A 20,635-nucleotide genomic window follows, 5' to 3' on the forward strand; every position below is an offset into this window, starting at 1 on the left:
TCCCTGGCATCTCCAGTTAAAAAGGGTCAGGTAGGAGGTGATATGAAAGACCTCAGTCTGAGATCCCTGGAAACTGCTGCCAGCTGAGTAGACAATGCTTACTGACTTTGATGGATCAATGGTCCAATCAATGTAAGGCAGCTTCATGTGCACATTTACCATGAAGATATGGGAGAACACTTGACACAGTGATGTCACTTCCAGGTTTTCACCCGGAAGTGACATGGATGCATCACACAATGTGCTCTACACAAGCCCCACCTCAAGCACCACCTTCAAAAGCTTCTGAGGATGACCCCTCCAGAAAACATACTTCCTTGAGTGGGCTGGCACATAAAGAAGGAAGCATGGGCCCTTCCATTAGATCGCCAGACACTACCACAGCTCCCTTGGGAGGAGAAACCACCCTAAGGTATGGGTTTCAGGGGTCAGAAAATATCTCAAGGAACAGTTTTTTGTAAGGCAACACACACATACTAAGACAGCAACGAAGGAAGAACACACAGCACTGCATTCACTGAGAGACAATGGGCTGAAAGAGCTCTGAGAGAACCATGACTGGCACAAGATTACTCAGCTGGGTTCATGTGGAGGAGGAACGGGGAATCAAACCTGGTTCTCCAGTTTAGAAACCGCCATTCTTAACCACTATACCACACTGGCTCTGGGTAGGCGCTTTATCATCATCATCATCATCATCATCATCATCATCATCATCATCATCATCATCATCATCATCATCATCATCATCATCATCATATTTGTTTCCCGCCACTCCCTTATGGCTCGTGGCGGGTTACAGTGTCCTAAAATCTCCATTAAAACCCCATTAAAAGACATAAAACATTACCAACATGGCGGAGATTGGCAAACTCAACTCCCCCCCCCCCCCACTACTGGTGGGTGGAGAAGAGGTCCTGATGATGTTCACTTCAGGTCCCAAATCCCGGCGGGGGATCTATCTTACCAGCCCTGGCCTCAACCATAAACCTGGCAGAAGGGGCCCAGCTCCCTTCATCAGATGCAAGAGACATGATGACCACTTAAAACTGGCAGTAAAAAGGTACCTCCACCCTGAATCCAGACAATCTGTAGCAGACGTTGGTCTGCTAATGTTGAGGAGTTCCAGTCAGGACCCTGTGAGTTCCCAGGGCAAGTGGTGCACAATAAGCAGACTTTTGTAAAAATATGTATAAAGTTTATTAGAGCAAGTTATAGAATATCTGTTTATCAAATCGGCAACACATGTCTCTAACAGCAAGCAGGTTCAGAAAATGAGAAATCCTAGCTTAACTATCTAACACAATGAAAGGCTGCGTTAGGTGGCGCATTCTTACATTCATAAATTCTCAGGCCTTAGCTTAAACCTTCTCTGACATTCATAAATTCGTACATTCATAAATTCTCAGGCCATCATAGTTGAGGCCTTGTTCCATTAAATTCAAGGTAGCTGACTCCAAATTTCTAGACCATTTATACTTTTGGGCCCACCTGGGTCAAGTGATGAAAATTGGGTTTCCAGGTTCATCCATACTGCCGGCTGGGGATGGGATTGGCACTTTCTGACATGTTGACATCACCTGCAATTGACGTCAGTATGACAGAGATGGGGGGGGGGGGGGACACTCTTGGGTAAAACTCTGTGGTAGAATTTGCTTCAAACTATAGAGTTTAGCCCAAAAACCAGAGTATTATCACCACCCCAACGATCCCGGTGGCTTCTGCCCTGTGTGCCGCTTGATGTGGGCGCTATTGAGCAATTTTTGTTCAAGTCAGACAAGCCATCCTTGAATGGTAAAACAAGAATTTTCTTCCAATGTACAATCTGTTTTTGATTACCACACTAGAAAGAGAAGAAACTGAAAAAACTGACTGTGATCCTATCATAGACCAATCTGCACCAGGAAAGCAAGCAAGATGACATTATAATTTTCATGCAGTGCCATAATTTGTTAATGAAAATATGAACAGTCGTGACTTGAGCTAACCCAAAAGCCGGAAGGTCTCAGGAACTTAATACGATTTACTGACATCTCCTGGAAGTGACATCAGGGCTGCCAGGGGGTGCTTACCATAGCACTGTTTTCTGAAGACACGCTTCTGGGTTTATATTGTCAGGATTCAAAGCATGACTTGGAGCAGGGGAATTGGGAGCTACCAATTCTGGGGAGACATGCAGGGAGAATGGCAGAGGCCAAGTGTTTGTAGAATGTGGGTGGGGCCAGGTGGGGACTTGATCCAGCAGCAGGGCTTCTGACTGGCCACTGAAGATTCAACTGGCCATGTAGTTTATAATGTCATTTGGGGAGGTGGTGTCCACCACGGTGTTTGATTTATTCTCTCTCACTCCTCCATCTAAGTATATTCTTTAAATTACTCCTCTGCCCTCCTGCATGTGGGCTTCGTCTGTTTGTTTGGCTCCGCCTACTCTGGCAGCCATTTTGGGGTTGTGCCCACTACCCAGCATCAGAATTCCAAAGGTGTCCACAGCTTCAAAAAGGTTAAGAAACCCTTCTATAGAGCAATCAGATACAAAAAAAAAAAGCAATCACGTGGTTACAGATTATTTCCAAATTACTGCCAGCACGTTTCCATCGACACCTTGAGATCTCTTCAGTCATTGAAGCAATGGTTTAAACATCGTGGTCACCCTGGTCTTCTTCGGACAGCGGGGCTTTCCTAATGGCAGCATTTCCTTGGGCGGGACGTTCTCTCTTGCAAATCGATCCGCGATTTTTTCCAGTGAGTTGCATGGAATGCCTTTTTCTGTTGCTCCAGTTTTAACAGCTCACAAGCTTGAGGTTGGGGAAAAAAGGAAAAGGAAAACAGGCAGAAATCTTACCTTTCGGTGATAAACTATGAATACTCTTGGGTCAGGCGAAGTAAAAGCAGGGGTTGCTACTTGGGAGAAGAAAATAACAAGGCTCACGGGCAACTGTTTCCTCCCCCACACCACCACTTCTCTGCATTCACAGACACTACGTGGTAAAAGGGACCCATTATGGCCCAGAGGTCCCAATCCCTGATGCGCAACCTCCCTGCTCCCCATGACAAAGTTGGAAGAAGTTGGGGGTTCAGGGATGGATTCTGGGGAGAATGGGGACCTCAGTGGAGTACAGCGTCATAATCCCACCTTCCAAAGCATCCATTTTCTCCAGGAGAAATAATGGCTATCATCTGGAGATTTGGAGTAATTCTAAGAATCTCCAGGCCCCACCTGGAGGCTGACTACCCTAACTGGTTCTCAGTCCCACCTCCCCCCCCCCTGCAAAGCTGAAAACGACATATGGGCCAGTGTAATAGTAGCATGGTTGCAAAGTCACAAAATGGCAGCCAAGCAACACAGAGAGGTGCATACCACCAGCAACTTCCGGCATATGAGGGGGCTAAGGTTGCCAACCTCCAGGTGGGAGCTAGAGATCTCCTGGGATTATAACTGATCCCCAAGCAACAGAGTTCAACTGGAGAAAATGGCTGCTTTGGAGGGTGGAGCCTCAGAATTCTGCCCCTCCCCAAACCCCACCTTCTTTAGGCTCCACCGCCAACATTGCCAGGTGCTTCCCAACTCAGAGCTTGCTAAGCTAGAGGGGTGCTGTTGAACTCCAAAAGGCAGCATTTATTTAATTTGCTTAAGAGTTTTGTATGCTGCATTTTCACCATTAAAAATCGTCACATCAAAATTACAAACCCAAATTCCCCAGCTAGAGGAGCTCATTTTTATAACCCGCTTTTCTCTACCCGAGGGAGACTCAAAGCGGTTTACATTCGCCTTCCCTTCCTCCCCCCACAACAAACACCCCGTGAGACAGGTGGAGATGAGAGAGCTCTGAGAGAACTGTGCACGGCCCAAAGTCACCCAGCGCGCTGCATGTGGAGGAAGAGTGGAGAATCAAACCTCTAATCTCCATCTCAGAGTCCTGGAGATTTAGGAGTAGAGTCTGGGGGAAGGCAGGGTTTGTGGAGGGGAGAGACCTCAGTGGGATGTAATGTGAGAGTCTACCTTCCAAAGCAGCCATTTTTTCCCCAGGGGAATTGATTGTTGTTACTTAAAGACCAGATATTCTTCTGGGACATCTCCTGGCTTCACCTGGGGGTTGGCAATCCTAAACTGCTAGGCCTCCTACAACAGTAGAATCATAGAATCATAGAGTTGGAAGGGGACATACAGGCCATCTAGTCCAACCCCCTGCTCAATGCAGGATCAGCCCTAAGCATCCTAAAGCATCAAAGAAAAGTGTGTATCCAACCTTTGCTTGAAGACTTCCAGTGAGGGGGAGCTCACCACCTCAGTGGGAGACCTCCTGGTATCCTTAGTCATTGAGAGCCAGCTTGGTGTAGTGTTCTAATCTGGCAAGCTGGGTTTGATTCCCCACTCCTCCACATGCAGCCAGCTGGGTGACCCTGGGCTTCTCACAGTTCTGATAGTGCTGCTCTCACAGAGTAGTCCTGTCAGAGCTCTCTCAGCCCCACCTATTTCACGGGGTGTCTGTTGTGGGGAGAGGAAGGGAAGGCAATTGTAACTCTCTTTGAGACTCCTTTTGGTAGAGAAATTCAGGATATAAAAACCAACTTTTCTTCAACTTCTCTTTGGCAAAAGAAAAAAATGGAGGGGGTGTTAGAGTGTGTGCTGGCATCATGACATCACTTCTGGTAAAAACTGGAAGTGACATAGCAGATGGTAAAACTTTATGGTTTTACCATGGAGTTTTTGTAATACCCTAGATCATGTAACTCTGTCAATTCTGGTTTTTACTGGAAGTGACGTCAACTTGTAGATATTTCTCCACCTACTACAAAGAGAGCAAGCTCACAAATCCAGTCATCTACTACTGAGTTACTACAGGGATTAAAATGAATACTACAAGTTGACTGTTCGTGTTTTTCTTGGTTCCCTTGGGATAACACTTTTCCTTCATGAAGCTCAGCTAGATGGTTCTCCCTTCCTGCATTCCATCTGCATCTACAACCAGTGAGGGAGAATAAGCTGGCTCAGGGCCCCTCACTCAGTACCAGGGCCAAGCGGGCAGTCAAAGCTTTGCAAAGGAGAGCAGGTAGGATCCTCTTGGCCAGACCCGGCTGCACGAGAGAGCAAAACTCACCTAGTGTTGTGAAGAGCTCAGTCACTTGGTAATCAGACTTCGCTGAGGTTTCCATATACAATATAGATTTTGTGTTGGCAAATTCTCTTGCCTCCTGGGGGGAGAGCATGAAGAGATAAATATTTTAGCAGATATGATAACCCTGGTGTACCATGTAGAAGTGGTAGCACAATGGTCCATTCTAGCTTCTTTGATGAAGCATCAGCACAAAGGCCACTGAGGCTGTCTCTGTATTAGGAGACATATCTTGCTTTGAAGAAGAAGAAGAAGAAGAAGAGTTGGTTCTTATATGCCGCTTTTCCCTACCCGAAGGAGGCTCAACGCGGCTTACAGTCGCCTTCCCTTTCTTCTCCCCACAACAGACACCCTGTGAGGTGGGTGAGGCTGAGAGAGCCCTGATATTACTGAAGAAGAAGAGTTGGTTCTTATATGCCGCTTTTCCCTACCCAAAGGAGTCTCAAAGCGGCTTACAGTCGCCTTCCCATTCCTCTCCCCACAACAGACACCTTGTGGGGTGGGGGAGGCTGAGAGAGCCCTGATATCACTGCCTGGTCAGAACAGTTTTATCAGTGCCGTGGAGAGCCCAAGGTCACCCAGCTGGTTGCATGTGGAGGAGCGCAGAATCAAACCTGGCATGCCAGATTAGAAGTCCACACTCCTAACCACTACACCAAACTGGCTCTCAGTTTGGATTTCCTTTGGATGCTGCGAGTCGACTAGCATTTCCACATTTCGGCTTTCCCCTACCACAAAGCTAAGAAAGGGCTGTCCGGTCCCCACTGATCAGCGATGTCTGTGTGTGTGGTAGACGGGGGCCTAGGACTGCTGGCTCTGAGTTGGGAAATACCTGGAGATCTGGGGATGGAGACTAGGGAGGACAGAAACTTCAGTGGGGTGCAATGCCATAGTCCTAAAGCATCCCTTTTTCTCTAGGAGAACTGATCCCTGCAGTCTGGAGATGAGCTGCAATTCCAGGCCAGTGTCAGGCCTAGAGTTAAAATCATAGAATCATAGAGCTGGAAGGGATCTCCAGGATCATCTAGCCTGGCCACCTGCACAATGCAGGAAACTCCTAACTACCCGCCCATCCACAGTGACCCCAATTGCATGCCCAGTTGATGCTCCCCTCAAAAAAGCAGAAGCCCTGGCCAGTCTGGCCTGGAGGAAATTTGACTTCTGAAGTGGTGATAGGCATTTCCCTGGGCCTGCAAGAAAGGGCCACAAGAGCCAAGCACCAATACAGTCCCTTCTGCCCACCCACTCACAATCTGCCTAAGTTCATGGAATCAACATTTCTGTAAGATTTCTCTAGCCTCTGCTTAAAAACATTGAAGGAAGGAGAGCCCACCACCTCCTGAGGAAGCCTGTTCCACTGAGGAACTGCTCTAATTGTCAGGAACTTCTTCCAGGTGATTGGCTGAAAATTCTTTTGAATTAATTTCATCCCATTGGTTCTGCTCTGGAGCCACAGAAAACAACTCTGCTCCATTCCCCATGTGACAGCCCATCGAGAACTTGAAGATGGCTATCATATCACCTCTTAGTCGTCTTCTCTCCAGGCTAAACAGACCAAGCTCCCTCAACCTTTCTCTAAATCCCTCACCATCTTTGTACCGCTCTTCTGGATGTGCTCCACTTTGTCTACACCAGTGGTTCTCAACCTTCCTAATGCAGTTCCTCATGTTGTGGTGACCCCCAACCATAAAATTATGCAAGTGTTCTTTCACAGAAATTAAACCGAAACTGACCAATGGCATGAAGATCCATTGTTCATGACTGTATATAAATGGGTCCCCCTCCCCTCCCCCGGGGTTTTTCAGTTCAGTTCTGCCTCTTTTCCCACCAAGCCAATCTTGCTCTTTTCCGCTGCTCCAGACAGACAAACAGTCTATCTCAATCTACCCCACAAGGCTGATGTTGCCCCCCCCCGGGCCAAGCTGCTTACCCTGCTGCAACCCCTGTGAAAGGGTCATTCGATCCCCAAGGGGGTCCCGACCCCCAGGTTGAGAACCACTGGTCTACAACCTTCTTCGATTGTGGTGCCCAGAACTGAACACAGAACTTCAAATAAGATCTAACCAGAGCAGAATAACATTGCTATGCCCCCCTGCCCAGTCACTAGCAGGGGATGGAGAGGTTGGGCTGCTAGATGCTTGCTAGGAAACTCCTAGAGATTTCGGGATGGAAGAAGGGGCATAATGCCATATGCAGCCCATTCTCCAAAGCATCTCTTTTCTCCAGGGGAATTGACCTCTGCAGTCTGGGAATGAGCTGTCATTCCAGAGGGATCCCCAGGTCCCACCTGGAGGCTGGCATCCCGATCCAGAGTGCCAGAACTGCACCTACCTCTGTGGTGACTTCCCGGACTTCTGAAAGATCGTGCTTATTCCCAACCAGAATTATAATTATTTCATTCTGAAGGAATTCTTGCTCCAGTTCGCTCAGCCACACCTTGGCTTTCTCAAAAGTTTCCTGGCAAGAAAAGGAAAAAAACAAACAAACGTAAATGGTTCCAAGAGTTACATTGTCACACGCTTCTGGTTTTTAAAGGATTTGGTGAGTGGCCCAAGGGACACGTTTGTGGAGGATGGGAAAAAATCAAGATGAATTGGGAGGTGCTCCACGAAGGTCCACTCTACATTGAGTGAGTGGGGAACAACATGGCCTTTGAAGTCCCACATGTGGTGGAATGGGGCATCGAACCCGGCTTGCCAGATTAGAAGCCGCCACTGTTAACCACAACACCACACTGGTTCAACTCAGGTTGCCAGGTCCATCCACGCTGCTGGTGGGGGATGGTGGCACTTTCCAGGAGCTTTCCGATGTGCTGACATCACCCAAAATTTAGCACCTCAGAAATATCATGGGGCGATGCTCTGGCTTTTGGGCAAAACACTATGATAGAGTGCGTTTCAACCCATAGAGTTTTGCACCAAACTAGAGTGTCGTCACCCCCAATGATGTCACTTCTGGGTGACATCAGCACATCGTGCTAAAAAACAACCTCCTTTGGGTTAGGGTGTGTTTGATTAGGGTGAGGTGCATCCGGAGAGCAGGGGAACTCCTTCCCAGAACAGTAGACTTGTCAACCTGAGGACCTACAAATGACCCACTCAGGAATAGAGGCAGGACAAGAGGAGGAAGGAGTGAAAGTTAAGTTGGGAAGCAGCCCATCACATTGCCTTACCTTACTGGTAATGTCATAGACCAGCAGAGCTGCGTTTGCTCCCCGGTAATAGAGGTGGCAGACGCTGTGGTACTTCTCTTGGCCAGCCGTGTCCCAGATCTCCAACTTAACTGTGGTGGCGTCTAAAGTGACACACTGATTGAAGAAGGAACCTGAAGGCAAGAGAGAAACCAGCAAGAGTCAGTGCACTAGACTCCTTTGTGGCTGCCGGGTCCTTTGGAATTCTGACATGGGGTGGTGGGCAACTACAAAATGGCTCTCCCCCCACCAATTTCTCCCCCTCCCTCCAAGCATGAAAGAGATGGTGGGCTAGTAGGGTTACCAACTCTGGGTTGGAAAATATCTGGAAACTTTGAGGGGTAAAGCCAGTAATGGGCACGATTGGGGTGCTAAGGGACCTGTTATGAACCCTGGTTCATGCCCCCTCCATCTCGCCTCACCTCCCGGTCTCCTCCAGGCTGGTTGTCATAAAACCATAAATCCCTTTGCTGGTTCCTGGCCGCCTCTGCATTCCAAAGCTGCCCTCAGCAGGGTTCCCTTATCTCCCTTGCTTTTTTGTGACCTTGCCAGTCTCACTGGAGACTCAACAGGAGTAATGGTTTAGATCAAAGCTGGGCCATCTGGCTGTACTGGGAACTTTTGTAACTCTTTGCAAATGTACTTTTCCCGCCATCCTGATCCCTCATGCCCCCTCCCATGCTTGGTCTCCCCTATAAGTACACCCTAATGTCTATTGTATCTTTGTCTCTGCCAAGATGTTTGTTCACTGAGTCTTGGCACGTATTAGCTGTTGTACTGTTCTGTTTAATAAAGACTTTCTCTTGGATCTTCACTCTGCCTGAGATCTTGGAAGCTCCTTTATCACAGACGTTCCGCTCTGACCTTTGCCTGATTCCTGACAGGACCTCAGTGGAGAGTAATGCTGCGGAGTCCAGCCCCCGAAGCAGCCATTATCTCAAGCAGAACTGCTCTTTTTAGTTTGGGGAGAAGTTCTAATTCCAGGGGATGCCTGGGGGTTGGCATCCCTATGGGCTGGTAAGGACTCCCCAACTAAGAAGTGCCACATTGGCATCTCTATCAATCCCTGCCCCAAATATACCCTGGAGATGAACAGACTAAGCAGATTTAGCTGCAAAATAACCCAATAAAAAATCAATAGGCAGATGCAAAAAGACGACGGTGCCCTGGAACTGCAGCTAGAGGCTGGCAGCCCTAATTACACACTCCTCAGTTAATCCTGTTCAGAGTCACTCTGCACCATGCAGCCTGTCTCATAGGGTGTCGCTCTGTCCCTACAGAGCTGGCCCCGAGAAGGGAACATGCAAGCCAGCAAGAGCCGACTCTTCTCGGCCGCTCTTGCGCATGACTGATCTGGAGACGATCGGGTGGGATAAAGACTAAAACCTGCTCAGCCCCAGAGCCTTTCCAGAGCCAAACGCCGGCTGATTTCTGCACACTCTGACGCTGGCTTGATGATCACAGGCCAGTTTTCAACATCCACTTACAGCCCACCGTAGGCAGAGAGTCCCGGAAGTCTTTCTTCACATAGCGGTAAGCTAAGCTGGACTTCCCAACAGAGCTGCTCCCCAGAAGAACGACTTTAAAAATGTAAGAAGATTCCTTAGAGGGGTGGGCTTCTGGGCTGCAGGGAGCTTCTTCATTTCCTGCCCTGCTCTGGGCCATTTCCTGCAATGCAAAAAAAGATATGTCCAGATAAGCCAGCTTTTCTCAACCTTTTGTCCGTGGAGGCACATCCAAGTTATTTTTCAGGCTTTGAGGTGTACGAGAAGTGATGTCAGCAGGCCAGCCCCCCCCCCCCCCCCAGAAGTGCCATGTCGCTTGAACATGATGTCACCCAGATGGAATCATTGCTTCATTAGTGAGTTTTTTTTGCCACAGATGAGGCACAATAGAATACAACACCTGAGATCACCAGTCCATGTGAAACTGTTGGAATTGCAATCAGCAAGTCATTTGGTGAAAGCAACTCTGAAGGGCTGTTGTTAAGCTGCTTAAGCAGCTGAGCTGTCCCTGTGTGCTCACTAGCGCATCAAGTGGTCACAGGTGAGGTTGCAATGGAAAAACCTTGAGCACCTGTCCTGGGGATCCCACTCTCACCCACTTCCTGCTTCTTCAGGAAGAACAGATCAGTGTGCGTGCTCTCAAGCAAGGAGCAGCAGCCATTAAGGCTCTCTTCTGATGTGTGGGCATGTAGTCTGCCTGCAGCTTAGCCATAGAGTATTGCAATGTGCTGCTTTTGTGACTACTCTTTAAGCTTTTGTACTCTGCTTTAGCAACGAGTCTGAAGCAGATGAATATGATATATATTTCTGTATAATCTTTCCAGGAAAGATTACTCTGTCTTTGAAATCTCAAAGCGCTGTGAGTCTGGATCTGTGCCTCATCCACAAGGGTAACTAATAACCGTATACTTTCAAAATGCTCTGTTACATTGTAGCTCTGTTTCTCTGGAGGGACGCAGGACATAGCTTAGTCCAAAATCCCAACATATACCCGTTGACAAGTAGCTTTCACTGTAAAGATGGGATTTTTTGAAATCGCAGAAGGCCTCTCTCCCTGCCACCCAAGGCCCAAAGCTCATCAGGACAGAACTAGGCCATGGTAGGCACCCTCTTCTATTTCTCCCCAACCCAAGGCCCATAGAAGGCCCTTCTGCCACCCCTAGGTTAAAACAAAAAAACACCCCAAACCCTAAGGAAGGACTCATGCTCGATTCCAGCCACATGCCAATGAATGGCAAAAGTATGAATGGCCACGGCCCCTCCTCACCCCGTCCAGGCCCACCAATGGCCACTTTGGGAGGGAGGGAAGGATGGGGTCTGCCTTTATCAGATGGCATCCAGAATTTGCCATCTTCAGACCAGCAGGTCCCCAGCACGTTGTCCGCGTCTACCATGGTGCCCGCCAATACCTTTCTTTGCACTTACCAAGTGTCTTTAGAGAGTGGAGAGGGCGAGGTAGGGATTTTGCCCAAAAGGGATTCCGATAGGCCATTGTAGATCTGCTCAATGGCCCAGGGTTTTTTAAAAACTTGCTTCAGCAGCAGCTATCCCCAAAGCACAAGACAAGCACTGTGTGACTTAATACACAGACTTCAGTGGGGTACAATAATATATAGACCAGGGGTAGTCAAACTGCGGCCCTCCAGATGTCCATGGACTACAATTCCCATGAGCGCCTGTCAGTGGTTGCTGGCAGGGGCTCATGGGAATTGTAGTCCATGGACATCTGGAGGGCCGCAGCTCAACTACCCCTGATATAGACCATCTTCCAAAGTAGCCATGTTCTCCAGGGGAACGGATCTCTGTATGGAGGTCATGGGTAATTCTGGGGGATCCTCAGGTGCCGCCTGGAGGCTGGCATCCCCGTTCCTTGGTGGTCTCCCACCTGAGGACTAACCAGGGTCGACCCAACTTCGTTTATGAGATCTGATAAGATCAGGCTAGTCTGGGACATCCAGGGCAGGAAACTGGCACTGGAAGTTTTATTTTGTTTCTAAGGTTTTAGGTGTTCGCAGCAGGACTGGTTTATCCATGTAGCACATGTAGCACTTCCAGGGCCCCATGAAGGGCTCCCATCCATGGATCAGGGCCATAGCCTCTCTCCTCCTCCCTTTCCCCTCTTTAAGGACATTTGGAGTGACACCCCTTTCCACTATGTGTGGGGGGGCCCTCCACCCCCAGTCTGGCTGGTCCTGCCACAATTCAACTCGACTAGGCCCCCACAAATCCTCAAACTGGCTCTGGTGTTACGAGCCCCCCAAATCCTTAAACCACTCCTGGTTGGCAGAGTTTAAATATGCAACTGTGGAGTACAGTGCCAGGCAGCCTAAAAGAATAGAATTCTTTTCTTGTGCAGAGAAACAGCTTTATAGCAGAAGGGGGGGGGGGGGAGAGAGAGACCTAACAGTCTAACTGTTGTTCTGCATTCTTTCAGTCTGTTGTGGAGGTGAGCAGGGAGGAAGCTTGCTGAAAGGAGCAGGAAGTCTCTTATTGAGGCAATCAGGACACTGGAGGAGCGTGTTTGAACACCATCAGGAAGTTCCTATCCTAATGATGCTAAATACACATCTCCTCTGATGCCCCCCAGAGGACACTCTTCCCATCCCTTTTAATCATGCATGTTACAGATTCCAACATTAGGAGACTGGATTTTCCCCTCCTGCTACTTGTGCGGACCACAAAAAATGAAACACACTGAAAGTCATTGCAAATCCAACCCGTTTCGTTTCAGCCGAATACCTACCAGCCTCTCAAACCCAGCAAAGTCACCAGACCTTCTTGGCAACTGCGTTGGAAGTTAAATATTAGCAAGCTCCCTTTGCCTCGTGAACCAGGGTAACCATCCAGCCGAACGCTAGGATTTCACTGCTTCTCTCAAAAAGATCTTTATCTTACCTGCTTTTGAGCTTTTGATCTTTTCCCGTTTCCTGGATGCCTCGATTTCACCTCATTGGTTGAGAGAGTCGGCCCTCACAGCCGGGGCACGGTGGTCAAGCGAATCTTTGTTCAGAGAAGAGCCCTTGCCGGTTTCCAAGTTGACTCGACTGCGTTTAGCAACAGGCTGACCCACAGTTTAAGGTCCACTGATTGTCCTCTCGGGCAGCAGTCTTTGGAATTGCCCCAGGAAGAATGCGGAAGAGTTGTAAAAAACCTTGCAGTCAAGGTGAGCTGTGACTGACAGGAAAAACAGGCATTTGCAAAAGGTGTAGCCCAATACTCTTTGGTGTAACTCTGGGCAAAAGTTTTTTTCCCTTTGGCTCTCCTCCTAGATACCTAGTGGGTTTTTTGCCCTCAGCCCTGTTGGTAGAGTTTAAATTTTCAAAGGTGTGCAGCACCAGGCAGCTTCAAAAACTAAAACAATTTTATTTGTGAAGAATAACAAACTTTGTATATCTTTATTTATCGCAGGAGATCCGAGGATTGTCTGGCAGCCAGGCCAGTGACGTCCAGAGGTGGTTCACCATTGCCTGCCTCCATGCCATGACCTCTAGTGTTCCTTGGAGGAACTACCACCCAAATCCTTAGAGGTCTCCCATCCAAATACTAGTCAGGATCAGCCCTACTTAGCTTCAGAGAGCCAGGGCAACCCAGATCAAGGCACTTTTCAGGTTTGTATGGAAGAGGAGAGGAAAAAGTCCTAACTCTCTCGCTAAATCTTCTGTTGTCTTCATTCAGTCTGTTGTGGAGGCAAGCAGGGAGGGAGTGAACTCAAAGGAGCAGGAAATCTCGAATGAGCCAATCAGGGTCGAGTCTGCATAGGGCTTTTTTCCACTCTCAGTTTGAATAAATCCCTCCCCTCTGCGCTGAATTTGATTTTCATTTTGATTTTAGGCGTTTTAAATTTTCCCTCTACAAGATGCATGATTGATCCACGATGACCCTACCTCCTCCTCCCCGTGATATCTAGGAGTGGGAAAGTCGTGATATTTGAAAAACCACCATCAGTACAAGTGTAGATTTCTGCTTTTTGCGAACTAATTTCCTGCTCCATGCCTGCAACCCCCACCCCCAGTTCAGGAAAGGTAGTTCAGCTTCATGACCTCAGTGGCATATAGTGCTGTGGAGTCCACCCCCCCCCCCAAAAAAAAAGCACCCACTTTCTCTGGGGAATTGATCTCTTTGGTCAGAAGAGGAGCTATAATTCCAAGGGAAGCTGGAGGCTGACATTCCTAAGTTCTCCCACCAAAGCAGCCCTTTTCTCCAGGGGAATTGATCTCTTTTGTCTGGAGATGAGCTATAATTCCAGGGGACCCCCTTGTCCCACCTGTAGGCTGGCATCCCTATGCTCAAAACATTTATCCTTCATAGGTTGTTTGCATGAAAAGAAGACAGCTTCCATTTAGCTGGTGATGTATTCATTTATCTATTTTTATTATAATTAAATTTCTGTACCGATCATCGCAGTGTTACCGGCTCAGGGTGATTCAAATCGTTTAATCAGCAAAGACAATAGATCAGTAACCTAAATACAATTAAATGTTTAAAATTACTCCAAACTCACATCAACCCAAGATTTTCATTTCTGTGACTCCCCCACCCCAGTCAGGGGTGGGCTATTCTTCGGGAGGGCCCATTCAGTAATCTTCTGGGCCCAGCCCAAAGCAGGCATTTTTGATAGCAGCTATTTCCCATCCCAGAGACAGGCAAATGCTTTTTGAAAAGTCAGTGGTTAGTGTGTGTGTGTGTGTGCGGGGGATTTGGGTTGGATCCTAACCCTGCTATAGCGCATGGAAAAAAGAACATTGGGGGCCACGCATTTGAGTGTGCTGTGATATTCAAGAAGAAGAAGAAGAAGAGAAGATTTGGTTCTTATATGCCGCTTTTCTCTACCCAAAGGATTCTCAAAGCGGTTTACAATCGCCTTCCCTTTCCTCTCCCCACAACAGACCCCCTGTGAGGTGGGTGAGGCTGACAGAGTCCTGACATTACTGAAGAAGAAGAGTTGGTTCTTATACGCTGCTTTTCTCTACCCGAAGGAGTCTCAAAGCGGCTTACAGTCGCCTTCCCTTTCCTCTCCCCACAACAGACACCCTGTGAGGTGGGTGAGGCTGAGAGAGCCCTCATATTACTGAAGAAGAAGAGTTAGTTCTTATATACTGCTTTTCTCTACCCGAAGGAGTCTCAAAGTGGCTTACAGTTGCCTTCCCTTTCCTCTCCCCACAACAGACACCCTGTGAGGTGGGTGAGGCTGACAGAGTCCTGACATTACTGAAGAAGAAGAGTTGGTTCTTATACGCTGCTTTTCTCTACCCGAAGGAGTCTCAAAGCGGCTTACAGTCGCCTTCCCTTTCCTCTCCCCACAACAGACACCCTGTGAGGTGGGTGAGGCTGAGAGAGCCCTCATATTACTGAAGAAGAAGAGTTAGTTCTTATATACTGCTTTTCTCTACCCGAAGGAGTCTCAAAGTGGCTTACAGTCGCCTTCCCTTTCCTCTCCCCACAACAGACACCCTGTGAGGGAGGTGGGGCTGAGAGAGCTCTGATATTACTGCTCAGTTGGTTGCATGTGGGGGAGTTCCTAACCACTACACCAAGCTGGCTCTCAAACAATAGAAACCTTCTCAGATCGGCTGGATGATTAGGCAGCCAACCAGAAGACGCATTGGCCAAGGCTCAGGATCATGTCCCTCCTCATTCTGCCCACATTTTGCCCTTCACCAATCGTGCTTCCTTATTATGGAGGACTGCGTTCTCCCCAGCCCTGCGCCCCGGGCCTTTCCTGACGAAGAGAGACATGGATGCTCCCAAGGGTAGCCTTATAGCCAAAGCATGACCACTGTGAGACACTTAGTGCATACCATAATGATATAGGGCAGGGGTAGTCAACCTGCGGCCCTCCAGATGTCCATGGACTACAATTCCCATGAGCCCCTGTCAGCAAATGCTGGCAGGAGCTCGTGGGAATTGCAGTCCATCGACATCTGGAGGACCGCAGGTTGACTACCCCTGATATAGGGTACCTGATTTCGGTGCCGAAAGAGCTGTGCTTAAAAAAAAAAAAAATTAGAACCAAAGCAATCAGGGGGGTAAAGGAAAGGAAGGGCCGCGTTGTGCCCCTGTGTCGCAATTTGTGCTTTCTTTTCATTTCATCAAAGTGTTATTTCAGCCTGGGATTGAACAACAGAGTAATGTGGGATAGGACGAGGTGGTGGTGGGGGGGGGGGGTCGACCACAGGATCTATTCTGTGCTTTGGATTTTAACCTCTCTCTCTCTCTTTCATTCTCTGCAGTGCCCCTTCCTTCGTTCCCATGATGTGCCAAGCCACAGAGGCATCGACTGGCTCCTCCACAGCTGCAGCCCTCCCCCCTCCCTCCTCCCCCTCCCCTGAAGGAATGACCTATATTTGTGCTTCAGATGTTGTCCTCTTCTGGGGCCAATGCAGACTGAACAGAAGGGCTGTAATTACAATGAGAAGCAGCAAGATGGGTCATTGTTCAGGATTCTTTCTTTCTTTACTTCTTCTCCTCTCTCCCCCTCCTTCCCTCCATCCCCCCTCCCTCTCCCTCTCCTCCCTCTCTCTCTGACACATATTTTGTGTCCTGTGATGGGGTTCCTGCAATGGAGTTCTCTTGGGCATGTCCAATTTACCTGACAGCTGCCCAGTTCCCCCCCCCCAACAACAGCAACAACAAAAAGAGTTGGTTCTTATATGCCACTTTTCTCTACCCGAAGGAGTCTCAAAGCAGCTTCCATTCGCCTTCCCTTCCTCTCCCCACAACAGACACCCTGTGAGGGAGGTGAGGCTGAAAGAGCCCTGATGTTACTGAAGAAGAAGAAGAGTTGGTTCTTATATCCTGCTTTTCCCTACCCGAAGGAGTCTCAAAGCAGCTTACATTTGCCTTCCCTTTCCTCTCCCCACAACAGACACCCTGTGAGGTGGGTGAGGCTGAGAGAGCCCTGATATTACTTCTCAGTAAGAACAGCTATATCAGTGCCGTGGCGAGCCCAAGGTCACCCAGCTGGCTGCATGTGGGGGAGAGCAGAATTAAACCCGGCTTGCCAGATAAGAAGTCCACAGTTCTAACCACTACACCAAGCTGGCTCTGAAGTGCCTGAAGGACAAATCTGCAGAGCCTTGAGCTGCCAATTTCAAGTTCAGAAATATGTGGAGAATGTAGAGTGTAGGGGAGTGGGCTTTAGGGAGGGGAGGGTCCTTGGGAAGGCCTCCCTTACCCCCTTACCCCAAAGCCGCCATTTTCCCCAGGAGCAGAATAAAAGTTTCAAAATCAATCCATAAGTAGCTTGTGTAGTCCAGAGATCAGCTATAATTACAGATCCTCTCCAGCTCCTACCTGGAGGCTGGCAACCCCAGCGGAGCAAGCTCCCCCCTTCTGTCCAGTGCCCCCCTGCAGGGAAGACTTCCATGCGAAAGCTCCCGTTCATCGATGGGCAGCTTTTAGATTTCATATAGCCCGTGGGTCCCTTTAGGAAATCAATATCTAACCGCTTCACGAGCAAAGTCTCAACCCTGGATCAAGGGCACAGCTGGTCACATGGGGACCGCACAGACAGGGAAGCGAGGTGCAGCCCGCCTAGCAGGACTCCTGAAATTCAGGAGGTGGCCTAACTTTTTTGCACTGAACTGACAACTCTGGATGCAGCTCCTAAACGCCTTGCTCGGGGGAAAGGTGGCAATCCAGCACACCAAATCCCATAGTTCTCACTGCTAGAGCCCATGGTGAGACCTGAACCTCGGATGAACAGGGCCTGGTAGAAACCCATCCTGCCAAAAACTGTTTATCACAATGCTTTAAAAAGTAAGAATGTGAGCTGCCTTTCACCCAGTTTCGGTTTGTAGCAGAACAGCGTTAGCTTAGCTGGGTGCAGGGTGGTGGGGCAGAATGCAGCTACTACACAAGGAGCCATTACGTTTTTAGCTGCTCTTCCCTCATCCGTTTTTGCAGAATAGTTACAGAGCACACGGGAGCAAGCCTGTCATCCTTTTAGGTTTTCATTTATTTTGTTACTTCTTTGCTGAATTCGTGTATGCCCCATTTTTTCTCCTCACAACAAGAGAGGGTCTACCAGCCTTTTACTACAACCCTGAAACTACCCTTGAGGTAGCAGCATTTTGGTTGAAAGCTGGGCCGGTTTTAACTGTTGTCAGATTAATGCTCCTGTTTTAAAATTCAGTTTTCTCTGGTGTTTACATGGAAATCTTTTGTTGGGTTGTCGGCATTGCATGGGTTGCTGTATCTTTTGAATATCAATCAAGGGCTGATCCTGCGTAGAGCAGGGGGTTGGACTAGATGGCCTGTATGGCCCCTTCCAACTCTATGATTCTATGAAGATCAACTGACAAGATGACTGACAAGTTGGGTTAGGCTGAGAGAGCGGGACCAGGCCGAGGTCTCCCAGCAAGCTTCCATTATTATTATTATTATTATTATTATTATTATTATTATTATTATTATTATTATTATTATTATTATTATTATTATTATTATCTTTCGATTTATTGCCCGCCACTCCCTTACGGCTTGTGGCGGGTTACAACATTTTAAAAAACCCTATAAAATCCATTAAAATCCCTCAACAACAATTACAATATAACATTATCGGTTAGCAAGCATGAGGGGATTCAAAATTGCGTCTCCCAGATTCCGACACTCTTCCCCACTACACCGCACACTACACCACACTGGCTGTCAACACTACACTAAACGGACTACACCAGCACTGGCAAACCCCAAGAGGGCAAACTGTGGCCCTCCAGAGGTCCATGGACTACAATTCCCATGAGCCCCTGCCCAAGAAGCTGTGGGATGGGGACTTGGCTAAACACTGTTGTGCAAAGCTGTGGCTATCTGAGGGGGAAACTTATGAGGCTACCAACTGCAGACCGTGGATGGATATGTAAAATTGAAGCCTCAAATGTCTACTATATAACCAAATTTGAACTGGAGTATTAAAAATATTTCTTTCTGATCAGTTCCCCTAAAGAAAATGGCTGCTTATTCTCCAAATCCCGCCCATTCCTGGCTCCACCCCCAAAGTAATAGAATCAAAGAATCATAGAGTTGGAAGGGACCTCCTGGGTCATCTAGTCCAACCCCCTGCACTATGCAGAACACTCACAACCCTATTGCTCATCCACTGTCACCTGCCACCCCCTTAAGCCTTCACAGAATCAGCCTCTCCATCAAGTATTTCCCAACCCAGAGCTGGCAACCCTAGCTGCCAGCCACCAGGTGGGACCTGGAGATCCCCTGGAATTACAGGTCATCTCCAGACTAAAGAGAGCAGTTCCCCTGGAGGAAATGGCTGCTTTGGAGGGTGGACTCCATAGCATTAGACTCCACTGAGGTCCTTCCCCGCTCCAAATCCCACCGACTCCTGGCTCCATCCCCAAAGTATCCAGGAATTTCCCATCCCAGAACTGGCAAGTAGGTGAGGCCAAGAGTATGTGACTGGCCCAAGAGCACCCATCAAGCTTCCGTGGCAGAGCGGAGACTTGAACTTGAGTCTCCCGGGCCCTAGCCAAACATTTGAACCCAGTCCCCCAGACGCCTATGCTGCATCCATTCACTGTGCAAATGTCTTTCTGCTGCTGATCTGAAATCCGGGAGGCCATTGGTCGTTTTGGTGGGAAATCTCCTGAGGATACATTTGTCATTGACGGTTCAAAGGCAGACCTCTTCCAAAAGCTCTACTGCTCCAAAGAGACAGCCAGGCTTAGCCCTTTATTCTTGGAAGTGATGGCAACCTAGGGATGCCAGCCTCCAGGTGGGACCTGGGGATCCCCTGGAATTACAGGCAACAGGCAACAGAGATCAGTTCCCTTGGACAAAATGGCTGCTTTGGAGGGTGGACTCCATTGCATTATACCACACTGAGGTACCTTCCCTCCCCAAACCCTGCCCTACGCAGGCTCTGCCTCCCCCGATATCCTGGTATTTCCTATCCTGAAACTGGCAGTCCTACTCCTCACCTGGAGGTTGGCAACCCAGCCAGTCGGCCCTGAGCTGACCATGCAGCAGCTGCTTGGCTTCTGTGGTGAGGTTACTGGCTGCTTTAATTTCCCCATGAAAACACGGAGGTCAATTTTTAATGCAAGAGGCGGGGGGTGGGAAGGCTGGTTCCTGAGAATATGATTGGAGACTCCAAGTTGTCAGCCTGAAAAATCTTTTGGCTTGAGCTCTTCTTGCCAAACAGACTAAATGTCTCTCTGGATTACATTGTCTGCCTGATGGGGGGAGGAGGGGAGGGGGACTGGATCTGGGGTGGGGGAGCAGTGCCTGATTTGTTCATGTGGAACCCAGATTTTCCCCAGCCCTGCTTTTGCAGGCCTTATTGGGCCTGGTTTGTTCTTTAGCCCATTTGGTCCCTTTCTGCTGTGCCCTGGTGTGGGTGCATTTACACAAAAAAGGGCGTTTTTTAATTTATTCTTTTTCGTTTACGCCTGACGAAGCGTCCGGGAACGCAAAGAAGAGGAACTGTAGATAGGGTGCTGGTGATCCGGGCCTCCCTGCCTTGCTTGTGCCTAGGAGGGGATGTGACATTATTGAAGACTCTCCTTTGAGACTGATCTGTTCTGACAGCTTGTTCGCTGGGACATGGAAATCGTTGCCTTCTGTCTGGGCAAAAGACACGGCGAGCGGAGGGACAGCAGCACGAGTCACGGAAAGGAGGGTCCAACCTCTTCCAATGTCACCTCTTCGGCCGAGCTAATTGGCTGCGGGGGTAGCATTAGACTGGTGCACATGCTTCTCCCTGGGGATTTCGTGTCCAGCATCCCTGGAGGTCCTTTAGACGTAACCAAGGGCTTGTAGGTTCCTCCTCGGCTTGGATTCAGTCTTTGACCACCCGGCTTCCTTGCTGTTGT

At 48.7% G+C, this 20,635-nt stretch overlaps 1 protein-coding gene across 2 annotated transcripts; it reads right to left on the reverse strand.

Annotated features, from left to right (window-relative positions):
* Positions 1-1,176: 1,176 nt before the first annotated feature.
* On the reverse strand, positions 1,177-12,939 carry RAB17 (RAB17, member RAS oncogene family). Of its 2 annotated transcripts, none has more exons than XM_077313750.1 (6): positions 12,705-12,939; positions 9,792-9,972; positions 8,287-8,438; positions 7,446-7,571; positions 5,100-5,193; positions 1,177-2,795 (listed from the first exon to the last, which is right to left on the reverse strand). In XM_077313750.1, the coding sequence occupies exons 2-6, from the start codon at positions 9,967-9,969 to the stop codon at positions 2,680-2,682; spliced, it is 666 nt and encodes a 221-aa protein (XP_077169865.1). In that variant the 5' UTR covers positions 9,970-9,972; positions 12,705-12,939; the 3' UTR covers positions 1,177-2,679. The 2 variants fall into 2 exon arrangements, with proteins under 2 accessions (XP_077169865.1, XP_077169875.1); XM_077313760.1 differs by lacking the exon at positions 12,705-12,939 and adding an exon at positions 12,553-12,683.
* Positions 12,940-20,635: the final 7,696 nt, after the last annotated feature.

The sequence above is a fragment of the Paroedura picta genome, chromosome 1, assembly GCF_049243985.1.
Source record: "Paroedura picta isolate Pp20150507F chromosome 1, Ppicta_v3.0, whole genome shotgun sequence".
Classification (NCBI taxonomy): domain Eukaryota; kingdom Metazoa; phylum Chordata; class Lepidosauria; order Squamata; family Gekkonidae; genus Paroedura; species Paroedura picta.